Here is a 17,679-nt window from a genome sequence, read left to right as displayed (position 1 = left end):
ACATCTGAAGCTAGTCTTTTGGAATATCTTTTTTTAAAGATATTTATTTCTGCAATCCAATTATGCTTGCATTCTAATTTTTTCTAGAATAAAATGTTGAGATATATTACCAGTGTCGTCTATAGTATCATTGACATATATCAAGTAACTCTTAATCCAATTTTCACAAATACTAGTTTTTGTTTCAAAATTAATCTGTTTGTTCCCCCAAATGACCTGTTTCCTTACTTATGTGAAGTTAGTAGTTTTTTTGTTTGTCCACCGCCTGATATTACCTAACATTTAAATACTTCTCTATAAAATTCAGGGATATGTTTGATATATTCTAGAATTTTCTTCTTAAAACTTTCAAAATTCATCTTAAAAATCAACCAATTAATGCCAACTACGCTGAAATATTTTAATGGAATCAACTTCCAGTTTGACATATCATTTCTTATGAGTGAACTAACCCAAGATGCTTTTAGAGACATACATTACTCTGTATGTCGATCATTTGTAACCCCCCTTCTTCGTTTGACTTTATCATAGTATTTCTTTTAACCTTATCTGGTTTACCATCCCAGATGTATTTATAACATTTACTTTCTATATCATTTCTGAATTTCTCCGGAACTGTACAGGCACTTGCCAAAAATATAAAAAGTGGCAAAACTAATGTTTTAATAATAAGAATTTTCCCGATTAAAGTAAAATTACGTGTCCCCCATAAATGAAATAGTTTATTCATTTTCTCAATTTTATTCTTTTAGTTTAATTTTTCACATTCTTCTCTGTTATGACCAAAATATATTTCAAATGCTTTGACTGGTGTGTTTTTACAATTAATCCCAGCTACCTTATCTTCAGTATTTTTTTCAGTTTTCCTTTACAGGTACCCTCTGTTTTATTTTTATTCAAAGTTAACCCAGAAAATGATTAAAAAATTATCGGATAAAATTTAACAAGACATATAAAATAACACATGACACACCGGTCGGGTTGCTTATGTTAGTACAAACCCAGTAAAACGTCTTATTTGGAAGGTCAAATTCTAGAACAGAAAACGGGTTTGTAACATCTCAGTACCAGAATCTATGACAAAAGAGACTATTTTAATTTTGAAATTACTCCCATCTTGGTAGTAATATACCAACTTCACCTGCATATTGTATAGTATATACATTTCCCAACTCAATCGATATTCAAGAGCTTGCAGCTCCTACTCAGAATTTGTAAAACGACATTAGTGTCTGAGCAGAATGTTGATGAACCAGGGGTATTTCAAAGAACGTCTCGTCCTTTTTCTAAAAAAGTTCATTGGAAGGTACCAAGACCTTGTTGATAAATACTCCGTATCAACTTCACAAATAATACATGATGGTCTTGATGTATATATTCTCCGAACTGACGTTGTTTATCATCTTAAAAACGTGGTATATTGTTCTTCCGTTTGTCTTTGTTCTATTATTTATATTACTTTTACTGTTGGATTGTTTTCTGTTACATACATTTAACCTGCCTCGGTAATTACACATCCCGTCAATGTGTTTGTATTGTCTTTCATTTTTGCTCGTGTGTTTTGTAAATGCGACTTTTTGTGTTTCTTTGGTTCTGATAACGTGACTGTGTACTTTAAAATACCCTGTCAGTATGTTATTGCTCTATAAAATGCCATTATGTTATATTTATATTATAAATTAGGGAAAAAACGTTGAACCACAAACGTCAAAATTATTCGATCCCGCAGTCGAATGAACCATTTGTGGATTCTTATAAATTCTATAGAACTTTTTGGACTATTTTAAATCTCGGACTATTTCTTAAATTTATTTTTACATACTGTTGATGTTTAAACCCTGTATGCTATCATTTCCCACTTCGAAATAAAAAAAAAAAGGTTTGTATGAACATTGAACGACAAACATATGTGACGTATACATTTTCTGACGTCAAACACAGCAATGTATATGATTTTAATTTGATAGATGCTTTTGTGTTCTTTTACGTTGTTTCTTTTAAAATTGTAACACAATGATGACTGCTATACCCAGATTTTTACTATTTTATTTATTCTGTCTGTTTAGTTCACGCATCATTGTAAATATAACGGAACTTGATGACACTGTCGTACACAGTGAAAGGTTTAGCGCTATACAACCAGGTTTTATCCATCATTTTCTACATTTGAAAATGCCTGTACCATATATTGAACAGTTTTATAATTTGAATATAAACAATGTATATAATAGCACACACGTCAGTTGTAACAAAAAAGTAAAGACAATTCTTTAGTATAATGTACTATATAATATTATTGTAGTTTGATTCCCGTCAAGGAGACAAATCCTAATACAAATATAATCTGACAAGTCCGGTGACCTATAGTTGTTTATGTCTGTGTCCTTTTGGTATCTTGTGGAGAGTTGTCGCATTGACATTCATATCACATCTTCTTTTTTATATATAATCTGACCAGTATTGATTTTTTAATTGTTTGACAAATACAACAAAAATGTGTTTTCATCAACAACTTATCAACAAATCAAATAAGATGTTTACAAAAGAATTATATCAGTACACAAAGAAATACGTGTATGAGTGGCCGTTCGTATCATTGTCGTGGGGATGCACTTGACTCCAGTCGTTATTGACAAGTACTGTCAGTTTTCCTATCGAAGATAAATGGTTGTCTCCGGACACTTCGGATTCCTCAACCAATTAAAACTTTCCGACACGAAATATCCCAAAGGTGGTGCTAAACAAGTGGCGTTCATACACCAACAATCAAATCAAATCAAATTGTGTCATTTGCAGTATAAATATATCGTATGCAATTTTCATCGCGTAGTTTTATATTTCTAACGCGTTGGTTTTTACTTTCAACTCGTTGGTTTTCACTTTCAATGAGTTGGTTCTAAAAACTAATGCGTTGATTCGTCATTCATCAGTATGAATAACCAACCCATTGGATTTAAATTCTACACCATTAGTTTTATTCCATACCAAAAAGGGTTTGCACTTTGGTCAGCCGATCAATAACTTTCTTACAAAATATTGTTTAGATATTGGTCACACTAATGACTTGACCGATGACAAGACAAATACAGAACCGAATGAAAAATGCTCATATTTTCTTTTATATCTCAAATGATTTATCTCAAATTTGATATATGATAAAATTCTGCCTATAATATACAAATATAAGAAAGCAAAACAATGATTTTTTAAAACAATTCGAAAACGTCTTCTGACAATGACCTGACCAACTTCGAACTGACCGGACAAAACAAAATGAGTCTTACTTTTTTGTTTCTAAAAGGATTCATCTCAAATTTGAAAGATAATAAGATTTCATGATGTAATACATAAATAAGAATGACATAAATGAATGAAGTATTTAAATTTGGTGAAAACGTGACCTAACCAACGTTGACAATGACCTGACCGGTTCAAAGTTGTGATATCCTTGTTATTTTATTTTTAAAACTTAAGGTAAATTGATAATTTTTGGCCATTAATTCAAACGAGAATTTTAAAAGATTTGATATAACCGACGTTGAATGTGACCTGACTGTTATCATGACCAGGAACATGAATATTTACCTACCTATATAATATAGGATTTGCTTCAATTTCATTGAAACATTCAAAATGAAACAGTGTTCCAATTGTTTAACTTTTACAGACTATTCTTGTTATATCCTGTTATTGTAATTGGTATTCTTGCTATATCCTGTTATTACAATTAGATAACTAGCTTCATCAAACAGTCATCAACAATGGACATCATGAAGGGAATACAAAGTAAAAGTAAACTCATAGGTGATCTTGTACTAACAGAAGAGTAACAATATGGAAAGAGTTGTATTAGTGGTGATAACAAAATAACAAGGGTTCACGATCAATCATTGAGATTTTGTATTCACAGTGGAAATCGACAGTTAGTGTTGTAATACGGTTGATAACAAAATAACAAGGGTACACAATCAATCATTGCGATTGTGTACTCACAAAGAAAGGTCAAACATGTCAAAGTAATATTTTTATAATTTTCAAATTTAAAATTCTGTAGCATTATTAAATCTTTAGATTTAAAGATCGCAAGAGAAAACTACGTCAATTTAAAAAAAAAAGTAAAAACTACTATTTCATAGACGGTAATGCATGTAAACGATTATCAAACTCTTTAACCAGCGTAAAATTTAAGACTAATTAAAATATCCTGCACAGGTCTCGGACATACTTATGAAAGTATTCAAAGTTATCTAATTCTTAAAGAAATTCTGCTTAGACTCGAGTATACATCAGGTATAGTCCGCAAAATTATTTTTTTTACTTTGATATCAATATCTAAAACTTCCACCGTATCCGTCACATGGCTCGGGTATACCTCATGTATAGTCCGCAAACATAGTTATGTACTTTCATGTTAATATTTAAAACTTCCGCGGTATCCTACACATGGCTCGGGCATACCTCATGTATAGTCCGCAAACATAGTTATGTACTTTCATGTAAATATTTAAAACTTCCACGGTATCCTACACATGGGTCGGACATACCAGGTACAGTTTGCAAATATAGTTATTTACTTTGATGTCAATCAATAACAATCAAAACCAAGGTGTAAACAAGGACTCACAAAACCAAAGGACATTTACATCAACAGTTATAAATAATCATTAAGAAACAACACGAACTCCACTAAAAGACTGGAGTGAAATCAGGTGCTCCAGAAGGGTAAGCATTTCCTGCACCCTATACGGCACCCGTCGTATCATTTCTTTGTTCCGTAATGATGGAAGGTTATTATGACTGAGGACGAATATCAGATATGATTTCTGACACACATTTGTGATAATGGCCAATCAGCTCATTATGGCGACCGTAAATATTCTTGAGTGATGACCTTAATTTGATTGATTCATAAATATTAAAACAACAACATTATCCTACACAATTTTTGTTTTCAATTTCAACGGGTTTTTTTTTTGCTGCATATGTGAATCGCAATTCACGAGAAATTCACATGAACATTTAAGCGTTCGTGTCATGTATAATGATGTATAAGGTCGTTCAAGTTGAATCTCACCTGAAAACTTTCACACAAATTTCACATTTGAAAATTCGTATTTTGTATTTTGCATGATTTTTATTAAATTTGAACATATATGTGAAGTACGATGTTCACGTGCAATTTACGTGAGTTTTACATCAGATTCACATGAAACTCGCATTAACTGATTTCACGTATAAATTCGATTGAGATGAGATTTACGAGACATTCACGCGAGATTCACATGAATTTAAATTCAAGTGAAACTGATGTAAGTAATTTACCAGAACAAAACCTACTTCAATATAACAAGTAAAGGTTTTAGATAATAGTGAGTTATAAAGAATGTACAACAACTTGTTTTTATCAACTTCTGAACAATGACAGTCAGATATTTTAAAAAATCAGACAAAAATATCACAAAACTAAATCAAATATGCCTCATATGACTGAGATTCATTGATTAAAACAAAGTGTATGAACTAACCCAATCAATAAATTCCTTTCGCTAAATTTTTTTACAAAATGATGTATTTGCTTTAATTCAAAATGATTTTAATTATGTCTAAAGAATTACATGAATTAATATTATCTGAATAAGGAGTTACCACACCATATTCTCATGCAAAACATATCAACTTTTGATAACATTATAATTGTAAGAAAACAAACTTGGTGATTAATCATGTTTTATCGGATAAAATTTGACAACACATATAAATTGACACAAGTGGCAACGGTCTGGTTGATTATGTTAGTACAAACTCTGTTACAAGTATAATTTGGATGGTCACATTCTAGAAAAGGGAACAAGATTGTGTAAACTATATTAGTAGATATAGGAAGATGTGGTAATATATTACAGTTGTCTAATTTGCAATATGATTTTACATTTATAACCAATTAAGAGGGGATTGGATCAAAATAAAATCATAAATACATTGTTTCTTGGCTCCCTTTGACAGCCCACAGTGATGAGGTACTGGACTATCTGTAAGTTCCCTTCATAGACAGCGATACATAATGGTGTATTTCCATCCTGTAAGCCATCACATATAACAGATATTATAACTTCAGTCGTAGACGGGATGGCATAAATATGAACAACATATATAACATACAAATCCTTTGACAACATAAAAACAGAAGGAATACTTATTTAACTTACTTTATTTGAGATATCAGAATTAAATTTATTCAATACATTTCAATATACTGATGAAAGACTGATTTTTTTTTATGATGAGATATACTCAAATACAAATACAATATAACAATAAAACAAAAAGCTGTTGGTCGAAAAAATATTGTTGCATTAAATCTGTTTTAACAAAAGTAATTTAGGAAACAGATTGATGTAGATACTTGTAGCCTGTTCATAATCTTTTGTGAATATAAATAAATATATTGTAATTTTATAATTCATTAACAAATAGTGTTTCCTTTAAAAGTATCTGACTAAGTATGTCAACGAAACTTGTTCTTATCAGCATATTTAAACAGATGTTAACGAAACAAGAATGTACAATATGTATTACTTCGTAACATGTCTGTATATTCTATATAAACAACATATACCCATCATCAGCACTATTCTAGTAAATACAATTTTGCTACAGAAATGTATAGATAGAATAAAGAGATATAGTAAGATGTTGTGTGAGTGCCATTGAGACAGCTCTCCATCCAAATAACAATTTATAAAGGTAAATCATTATAGGTCAATGCTCAACCTTCAATATAGAGCCTTGGCTCACACTGAACAAAAAGCTGTAAAGGGTCCTAAAAGTACTAGTATAGACCACTTCAAACGGGAAGCACAACGGTATAATCTATATAAAAAAGGAGAAACGAGAAAAACGTATAAATAACATAAACAAACGACAACTATTGTACCAAACCTTTTCCCTTTTTCTGAAACAATAGCTTTACATCACAATATAGAAAACCACAAAAGAATATATGACAGTTTGTTTTCTTAAATACATTTTAGAATGTATAACTTGTTAAAATTTTAGATTTCTATCAATAAGGCAAGTAAATAAAAGTATCTCTTTATGTTAATGACACGACTATTTTTATTATTTTTTATCATGTTTTAACTTTGCAATTTTGAAATTTCCTCCGAATTTGGTATGTTTGTAATACTATCTTACCTAAAACTTTAAAACAACTGGTCAACTTCTTAAAAAAAAGGACAATAACATGTTCCAAAAAAAAAAATTCGTTGTAAGAAAACAAAACAAAACAAAAAATGATTCAGTGCAAAAAGATCTGTACAATAAGATCCACATGTTTGTAATCCAACAAATATTCATTGTTTATTAAACCTATCTGACTAACAACATTACCTGTACAAAGACCTGTACAATAAGACCCACATGTTTATAATCCAACACATATGTATTGTTTATTAAACCTATCTGACTAACAACATTACCTTACAAAGACCTGTACAATAAGATCCACATGTTTATAATCCAACACATATTTATTGTTTATTAAGGCTATCTGACTAACAGCATTACCTTTACAAAAATCTGTACAATAACACCCACATGTTTATAATTCAACATATATTTATTGTTTATTAAGGCTATCTGACTAACAGCATTAGTTTGTGGTGATTCAGAATAAAAAGAAGATGAATCGGACCTAAGAAGCTTCTTAACCACAGCAAGAAACGGAAGAAATGCAGTTATCTTTCACGTGCAGTAATTGAAACTAGTATTCGTTCCAATTGATGATTTTAACATATAAAAAAACATCATATACTGTATCTTCAACTGGACAATGTTATGTAAAATATATCAATACAATACAAATCGCTGAAATCAATGGTCAAAACTAAGTAAGATGACCAGCAACTCATCTAGAAAAATCAACGGCTATTTGATATGCTGACACTATATTAAAATCGGTTCTGTATAAACAAAAGGGGGACGAAACATAATTTCAATTTGTTTGAAATGTTTTGTTTTATTGAATTGAACAGGATCTTCAAAGTAGTCGGAATTAAGCCAGATTCTTGTCAATTTTCTTTGAATTGGTGGGTATCATCATCAGAAAAGTGAGAATCAATTCGGATCCTTATCAACAGTCTGTGAAATTATCAGGACCTCGTCAAAGGTCTGTTAATTGGTGACGATTCATTATTAAAATAGTGTGAATTTATCAGAATCCTCGTTAGTGGTCTTTTAATTGGTGACGATTCATTACATCTAAATGCAAAAATATCATCATAGATGATAGTGTATGTCAATTCATTATCAGTGAAGTGTGACAGACGATGATGCATTATAAGCGTGCATCAAAGAGGAATTATCAGTATGTATATGTGCATTTAAGAAGATTGGTTATCAGTGATGTGAATATTACATGATTTTATCAAAACAATAACATCACAAAAATACAGAACTCAGAGGAAAATCAATTCGGAAGGTCCCTAAACACACGGCAAATATGTCAGTTGTGTATAGATATAGTAAGATGTGGTATGCGTGCCAATTAGACAACTCTCCATCCAAATAATAATCTATAAAAGTAAATCAATATAGGTCTAGGTACGGCTTTTAACACGGAGTCTTGGCTCACACCGAACAGTAAGTTATAAATAGCCCAGAAAACAACTCCTGTAAAACCATTCAATCGGGAACACCAACGGTCTAATCTATATAAAAACGAGAAACGAAAATACGTATGAACTATATAAACAGACGACAACTACTGTACATCAGATTCCTGTATATTTTTCAATGAACTAGGCATTTATTCAAAGTCAGTGTCAGTGTAAGTTTCCTTCAAAACGGTCAGTTAAAAAAAAAATGGAAAAAGAAAATTAATCAAAAAGAATAACAGGAAAAATATAATCCAGCTTGATATAGTTCTATAAGTCTGAGATCTTATTTTCATATTAGTGATAAAAAAAAAGTCACAAAAATACTGAACTAAGAGGAAAATCAATTCGGAAAGTCCATAATCACATGGCAAAATCAAATAACAAGACGCATCAAAAAAGGATGGACAAGAACTGTCATATTCCTGACTTGGTACATGCATTTTCCAATGTAGAAAATGGTGGATAAAACTTGGTTTTATAGCGCTAACCCTCTCACTTTGATGACAGTCTCAACAAGTTCCGTTATATTTACATTGATGCGTTGGCTAAACAGACACAATAAATAAAATAGTCAGAATATGGGTACATCAGTCATCATCGTATAACAATTTTAAAAGGAACAATTTAACAGAACACAAAAAACATTTATCTACAAACACATTCATTGATTTGTGTGTCTGACGTCAGAACATTTTATACGTCACATATATTTGTCGTTCAATGTGCATACAAACAATTTTAAAATTTACCTATGCATTGTTAGCATATAGGGTCAAAAAATCAAAAGTATGTAAGAATAAATTTCAGAAATAAACCGAGATTTAAACTAGTCCAACAGTTATATATAGGATTTATAAGAATCCACTTATAGTTAATTCCACTACGCGATGGAATGATTTTGACGTTTGCGGTTCAACGTATATTGTAATTCATAATAGAAATATATCATTACGACATAAAATAGAACAATATCATACTGACGGGATCTTTTGAAGTACAGAGTCACGTTATAAGAACCATAGAAATACACAAAAGTCGCATATACAAAACACATCACCAAAAAATGAAAGACAATACAAACACATTGACGAGATGTATAATTACCGAGCACGTCAAACGAATATCACATAAAACCATTCAACAGTAAAAGTTATATTAATAATAAGACCATCGTGTATTATTTGTGAAGTTGATACGAAATAGTTATCAACAAGGGATTGGTACCTTCCGATGTACTTTTTTAGAAAAAGGACGAAAGGTTCTTTAACATACCCCTGGTTCATCAACTTTCTACTCAGACACTGATGACGTTTTACAAAGTCTGAGTAGGAGATGCAAGCTCTTGAATAACGAATAAGTTGGGAAATATATATCCCATATGTAGATGAAGTTGGTATATTGCTACTAAGGTGGGGGAAATTTATAATTTAAAATTTCAAATCGTCTCGTTTGTCATAGATTCTGGTAGTGCGATGACTGTGTAAGTCAAATTCGAGATATAAGTCTAAAACTGAAACGGATGAAGTCGTACCTGTTGTTTCTTTAATCTCTAGTTCTGGGGATGTATTAATGGAACCCAGACAGAAAAGTTCGGATTGTTTATGGAAAGAACATCATCAATATATCTGAAAGTGAAATTAAATAATCTGGCTTCTTGTTTTTGACAAGTGTCTGGAGGAACTCCGATTCATATGGAAAAAAGAAGAGGTCGGTAAGAAGAGGCGCACAGTTTGTTCCCATAGGAATGCCGACAATTTGTTGGAAAAGTATACCTCAAAACTCAACAAATATGTTGTCGATAAGAAACTCCAGCATACTGACCACTTGTTCTTCTGTGTAGCATGTTTTACCTTTTTGCTTGTCACTATTTACGAAACATGCCTTATGAAATCCAAAAGTAATAAATTTATAGCGTATGCGACGATTTTTATGCTGAAAGGCATTGTGGATTATTTCTTTAAGGCGATTTTTCAATTTCACAAACATGTTGAATACAATGGAGACTGTTGTGGTATCAATATAAACAAACCAGATAGCACACAGTGGTATATACTAAAGGCACATCACACTTGTGTTTATATTATATATTAAAAGACAAATAAACAACCAGTTTTATTATGATATCTGATCTGCCAAATAAATAAAGAATGTTCTTTATATAATGTATAAAGTCTGTGTATCAAGTGATTCTTTTTTGTATGAGTAATATCTATATTCAAAGACATTATAACAAACACTTGTTGTTTGCAATAACTGGTTAAAATTAATCTCTTTAAATGATAGTATAAAACTTCAGCCACTTTTTCTTGACAAATAAATTGAGATGTTACCCAAAACAAATGTATCAGAAAAACAAAATGAAACATGCGTAATTTGATTTAATTTGATTTAGTTCCATCTTGTGAAATACAAAAAGCTTCTTTAATAACAATCATTCAAAAGATATTTTTGCAAGAGATAGATAAAGCAATTTTATCATAGAGTTCTTAAAAATTTAAAATATCATGTTATAACATTCTAACAACTATTATAATATTGATTCTACCACTGCATCGATTGTGATCCGATATTTATAAAATCGAGACAGTGAAATTTTAAAATTTAAAAGGTGGGGCCCGACGAGCATTATAAATTAATAAAATTTAAATGTCGAGAGTGGATAAATTTCGTACTACAAGAGATTTGGTGGTGAAATCTAATTTTCTGGTGATGTTATAACAATATACAGGAACACTTATTTTTCTTTTCGAATGATTTTCAAACAAAATATGATTTTTCTATGTGACGTCATCAGACATGGTCGCATTTTTGTATGCAGTCACAATGGAAAATTCAGAGAAATCCCAGAAAATTCGACGTCAAACTCCATTTTTAACCAATAAAGAAATGAGATCAAACGAACCGATTAGATTTATGTACAATGGTTGTATACAGGGATAAATTGACGAAGAATTAAAGAAATTAATAATACTTAATACTATCTGTGACTTTTGATTTTGCAGAAATTGTCTTATCAATTATTCATAAACAAAGTAATCAGATTGTAGAAAAAATAATGTGTTGTCAGAAAACAAACTCGGTATGTGACTGTCTTACAAGTGACAGGCTTAGCGCTATAAATCCAGGTACAGTTCACCATTTTCTTCATTTGAGAATTTCTATACCAAGTCAGAAATATGACATTGTCCAATCGTTTGATGTGTTATATAATTTGATTTGGAACGTTCCGTTTTGAATTTTCCTCGGGGTTCAGTATTTTTGTCATTTTACCCTTGAAGCATCTGATAAAATTCAATGGAAGAAACAAAAGGAATGACTGTAATTATACTTTTTCTGTTTATGAAGAAATAACATAAAAAATGTGGTGCACACTGATTAGCGCATGTATAGAATGATTAACAACTCTTCTGTTAACTGACTGAATATTACAGTTATTTCTTATAATTTAATTCTTAATTCCATTTTAAACCGGCGTAAATCATGAAAAAAACGTTGATGACAAAATTGTGTATATGATATGATAAACAAAAACGACGTCAGCCAATCGGAAGAAGCGTTACATACAAAATCAAATATTGTCAATTAAACAGGTATGTTCAGCACAAACATTATGTGCTAGTCCGGAATTATAAGGATAAGAATCAAAGTAACGTATGTCTCTCAAAAATATGTGTTTTTAAAAAAAAGATAAGACCTGTACTGTCTTGTTTTTTTTCTTTTTCCATTACATCCCACCTCCCTTGTTCTAACAGGGGTGATCTGAGCCGGATCACCCCTATCAGATCACCCAATTTTGTGTTTCTTTGTTATGCATGCTTTCCTTTGTTCTGTAACATTTTGGCGGGAATGTCAAATCCACTATAAAACTTATAATCAATTATACGGAAAAGACTATCTATCAAAATTCACGGAGAAAAAAATCCAGTGTATATGCTGGATTTGAACTCAAAAACTTTAGCATATCAAGCCATGACACATACTACTACACCAGAACGACTGGATACGAACTTATCTTAATTTGACATACTTAAAGGAAGCAAGATCCTGTTATAAGTGGGTGAATTGCCAGACCTTGAATCAGTTGGGTTTAAACCTTTTCGTTAATAAGTGAGTTTTCAGACTGATTGTTCAATTTGATTTTACACTTTTTCAAAAGTGGGGCGAGTCGGTAAACAATAGTGGGGCGATTATTTTATAAAGTGGCGATATAGTGTGGGCTGATCGGCAAGTGGGGCGAGTTGGCATTACAAGATTACAAGACTGTGTTCTAAGAACAATATTTTGCAATCAAATCTATGTAATATTATTTCAGTTTGTCGTATAATATTTTTTTTCATATCTTATAGCATTTATATTATTAAAGATTTTTCAGCATTTAATTACCTTCTGTTACTTAAATTTGTTTAGAGAGATACCACCATTTAATCTTTAATTTTCATAAACTTATATGGTACTAGACTTTATTTAAGTTAGTATACTCATATGGGTAATTTTCTTTTAGTGATACATATTTAGAGTGATACACAATAGCCTTTTCCTATAAATTGCAATACACATTTGCCGTTTGATCTGTTTCATTGAATTTCATATTGAAATGCATTTTGGATAACTTGTTTTAGACATGTTTTAAATTTTACATAGGTAGATGAGTGACTAATCATCATAAATAAATTTGAATTGATAGGGTTCATAATCAGAAATTTAGAGGAAACCAAGAAAATTCGACGTGATAATCGGTTTTTAACCAACGTAGAACTGAGATCAAACTAACCACACGTTGATTAAATTTGTTTATGCACTGTGTGCAGAAAGTGATGAATTGGTAACGAATTAGAATAACGCAATAACACTTCATATTATCTGACTGTCGAGTTTGCAAAAATTGTCTCATCAATTATTCATAAAAAAGGTAGTTGAGTTGTAAAACAAAATGCGTTTTTAGAAACAAACTCGGTATGTGACTGTCATACAAATGAGAGTTTTAGCGCTATAAATTCAGCTTAAATTCCCCATTTTCTTTTTTTGAGAATGCCTGTACCAAGTCAGGAATATGACAGTTAGTGTCCATTTGTTTGATGTGCTAAATCATTTTATGTTGCTATTTGATTAGGAACTTTCCTTTTTGAATTTTCATCGGAGTTCAGATTTTTGTTATTTTATGTTAAGGATCTGGTAAAATTCGATGAGAGAAAAAAGGATACTTTATTGTTTGTCAATAAGACAAGTCAGATCAACAAACAGATTATGTACTGGTCCAGAATTTAGAGGTTAAGGGCCAGAGTAACACATGTTTCTCCCAAAAATATGTGTTTTGACAAAAATATATGTTTTAAAAGATAGATAAAACCTGTACTATCTTTTTCGTTTTAATGACAAGATTTAAATTAGACCTCACTTATTCAATTACATCAAGTTTTGTGTTACTGATGATGTGTTTATTCATACATTAGTGAGTTTGATCAGGATATATCTTACCTTTGTTTTAGCTTCTTTGTTAGAGCCTACAGAAACAAGGTATTGGACTATCTCGATGTGTCCATGGAACACTGATATCAATAATGGTGTAAATGAATTCTGTAATGTAAACATATAAACGACATTAAATTTTCGCAATTCGGTAGATAATATATATGTATAAGATGTGCTATATATATATGTATATACACCTGGAAAAAAAGTATTGCAACACTTCTATTGAAAACAATGTAAAATGACATGGTTGTAGAATGTGTATAATTTGGGTTTTACCAAATACTTTTAATCTGTTTCTGGTTTGAAAATAAATTTGTGTTATTGACTTACTAGAAAAATGCATCATTAGAGCTGTACTGAAAAACGTTATTCAAACTTTGTCTTGTATTCTATACCGACATTTTATAAAAGTATTTTTCTCAGCAAACTAAACATCTGACACCGAAAATGATTAAATGCATAAAAAAAACATCTGTACTTTTTGCAGAACTAATGTTTTTGGAAAAATGAGTCCTGTAAAATTTGCATTTTTTGTGAAAAACGCGAAAAACTTTTCCGTGAAGCTGTTATGTCCTATCCATGTAGCCTTTAAATTGGATGAAAAGTAAGTCAATACCATGAATTCAATTTTAAAACATAAACATATTAAAAGTATTCGGTAAAATACAAATTATACACATTCTACAATCATGTCATTTCACATTGTTTTCAATGGAAATGTTGCAATACTTTTTTCCAGGTGTATATATGCGAAATAAATGTACAACATAATCATACCAATATGATGAGAAAAGAATTCGAGTATTCTATTACACATTACTCTATCAAGTGGTTGCTTTGATTATGATCACGTATAACGGTGTATTTATCAGGGAATAGTTAATTAATGAGGATTTTGTATTAGTAGTATGCTAATCGAGGAGGATAAATCATTAATAAGAGTAAACTAATAAATATTATTAATCTCTGATGTTAGAATTCACCAGGAGTTGTTATCAGGAGATTCTGGTATGTAACGTTTCATAAACAAATATTGTTCATTTTTATTGTAATTTATAATCAATGGTGCGCACAATACAAAGGGTCCCCCATTATCGAATTGTGAGTTTACTACGATCCTTATCAGAGGTGTGTGAGTTAATCATATGTAGACATGTCTGTGTGTTGATGGCCGTACTTTGACCTTTATTTGATTACTCTTTATATATTGTCAACGAAGGTTATGTTGTCTCGTTGTCAGTCATGCCACATTTTCTTATTTGTATTTAATTAGGGTTTAAAGTCGTGCGTGGGTTTATCCATATTCATCAATAAATAATGGATGTATCATTTTCTTTAACTTTGATCACTGTTCAAAATCATTGATCTGTAAAATATAAGAGGAATGCTCATCATCATTTATTTAAATTATAAAGATCAATCATCTGTAAAGTGTGCGAATTTATAAGGATGTATCATCAGTAAATTGTACGGTTATAATGATTTATCATCAGTGAAGTGTGGTTTTGGAAATAAGTAGTGTTTGATCTAAAATAGGTTCATCATCAATAATGTGTGAATTATTGATGACTCAATTCAGTACTGTTTAATAATGAGAAATTCTTAATAGTGAAGTGTGGGTTGTATCAGAATTCAATTTTAGTAGTGTTTATACATATTAGGACTTTATTATGATTCACCTTCAGCGATGCTGGGATTAACAATTTGTTATCAACATTAATTGAGTGTTTCTGTTCCACCTACACATTGTACCAAAATTATCAAAGGTGTGTATTATTAAGAGAACACCGTATCAAATGTGTGTATTATTAAGAGAACACCGTATCAAATGTGTGTATTATTAAGAGAACACCGTATCAAATGTGTGTATTATTAAGAGAACACCGTATCAAATGTGTGTATTACTAAGAGGGTGAACCATCAAAGGTGTGTATTATTAAGATGGCACACTGCAAAATGTGTGCTCTACTAAGAGAGCGCAACATCAAAGGTATGTAGTTTTAAGAGGATGCACTATCTCGGATTCATCTGCAGCGATGCTGTGTTTCATAATGTGTTTTCATCTATGTTAATGCAGTGCATCTGTTCCACCTACCTATATAAAAAAGTATAGAAAAGTCTATCGCATCTAACTTATGGCTTATTTTATAGTAAGGGGGTCTGTAATTCAGTTTGACAACTTCAGAAGTTTACTTTTGACCTTTTCAAACTAGATCACGCACTTTTTAACCTATACAGTCATGTCCATGTTTTTCGTTTGTATTTAACACCGTATTTGTTTAGTAACTTGATAAAATAACATCCAAGTTACACTATCCTCACCTTGTATATGATTTGTAAACAGCGAACGGTAAATGAACGATAAACATGTCCTCCGAATAGTTCCCATTTCATTGATATATATATATTTGAATGCTTAAGTTATCTGTTACGTCACTTACTTCATCTCTATATTCCAAATCAGCTCCGTTTTCAATGGAAAGTTTCAAATCTGTTAAACGTCCTTCCCATGCAGCCTTAATGAGTTTCTGTAAGAAAAGCCTACTGTTGACCACAGAATAATATAATATACATTGTACATGAGTACACAGTTTACGGATAATGTGATCTTGTATTGGCCACATGACGAAATGTATGACTATAACTTATGTTGTTTAACAGAGCATTTCAGTTCTAATGTTAACTTACAAAATATAACAATATAATCAAAATATGAATTTGAGCCACAAGCATACCGTTAGATTTGACAGTTGATAAATATTTTCCATAATGCATGGCAATTCATTGAAACCAAAACAATGATTAACACTTATATAATTGATATTTGTGTGACGTTGATTACACATAGCATAATAGAGAATTTTAGGTTTTTGACGTACGTAATACGTAACATACCTTTACATTTCAAAAAATGTTCATTGTTATCTCCCGTTGACCATTTAACTTGTAAATTAAACAAAAAGAATATATTTTGACGTACGTAATACACCTTAACTTGGTCGTTGTAAAATTGTGTTTGTCTCCCTTTTTCCATTAAGTTCAAATCTATTTAAAATAGCGTATTCCACGAGCGAGAGTTTAGTACACTTGTCTTACATCTCAACATACGTAACGAAAAAGCAAACTTTGCTCGCAGGGTACACAGGTATATTTTGAATGATAAGCAGTTAACAGTGATTCCTATTTTCGTAAAAAAAGATTTTCTTTTCAACTTATTTGTGAATATAGCGTGCCAGAGAGTATACGGGAAAATGATTTTTGAACATATTTGTTCTAAAAAGGATAAAGTTGATCAAAGATTACGGACCTTGTACAAGTTCAGTAATTTAGGTAAATATATACATGAAGGTTGTAGTGTCTTTATAATATTTAGGCATATTAAAATACCTGGATTATTTGATCGTTTCGGGTGTTATTTTATTTGATTGCCATTAACATGAGTAAGGGCTTTTGTTAATATTTGTAAGAATACCAAACATAATTTTTTTGTCTTATTGATAACTCAGCTTTTATTCACTTTTCAATGAATGATATGTGTCGTGTGTGTCAC

At 30.8% G+C, this 17,679-nt stretch overlaps 1 protein-coding gene across 1 annotated transcript in view; it reads right to left on the bottom strand.

The window, feature by feature from the left end:
• LOC134719280 (uncharacterized) overlaps positions 1-16,753 on the bottom strand; it is a 77,957-nt gene extending 61,204 nt beyond the window's left edge. Inside the window, exons 1-2 of the mRNA XM_063582285.1 lie at positions 16,571-16,753; positions 14,133-14,231 (exon numbers count right to left, since the gene is read on the bottom strand). Coding sequence (XP_063438355.1) covers positions 14,133-14,231; positions 16,571-16,753 — 282 coding nt within the window. The remainder of the gene's footprint in view (positions 1-14,132; positions 14,232-16,570) is intronic.
• Between the last annotated feature and the right edge of the window lie 926 nt (positions 16,754-17,679).

This window comes from Mytilus trossulus, chromosome 5, assembly GCF_036588685.1.
Source record: "Mytilus trossulus isolate FHL-02 chromosome 5, PNRI_Mtr1.1.1.hap1, whole genome shotgun sequence".
NCBI lineage: Eukaryota > Metazoa > Mollusca > Bivalvia > Mytilida > Mytilidae > Mytilus > Mytilus trossulus.
The sequence above is the reverse complement of the archived record's forward strand: the minus strand, read 5'-3'. Positions and strand labels throughout refer to the sequence as shown.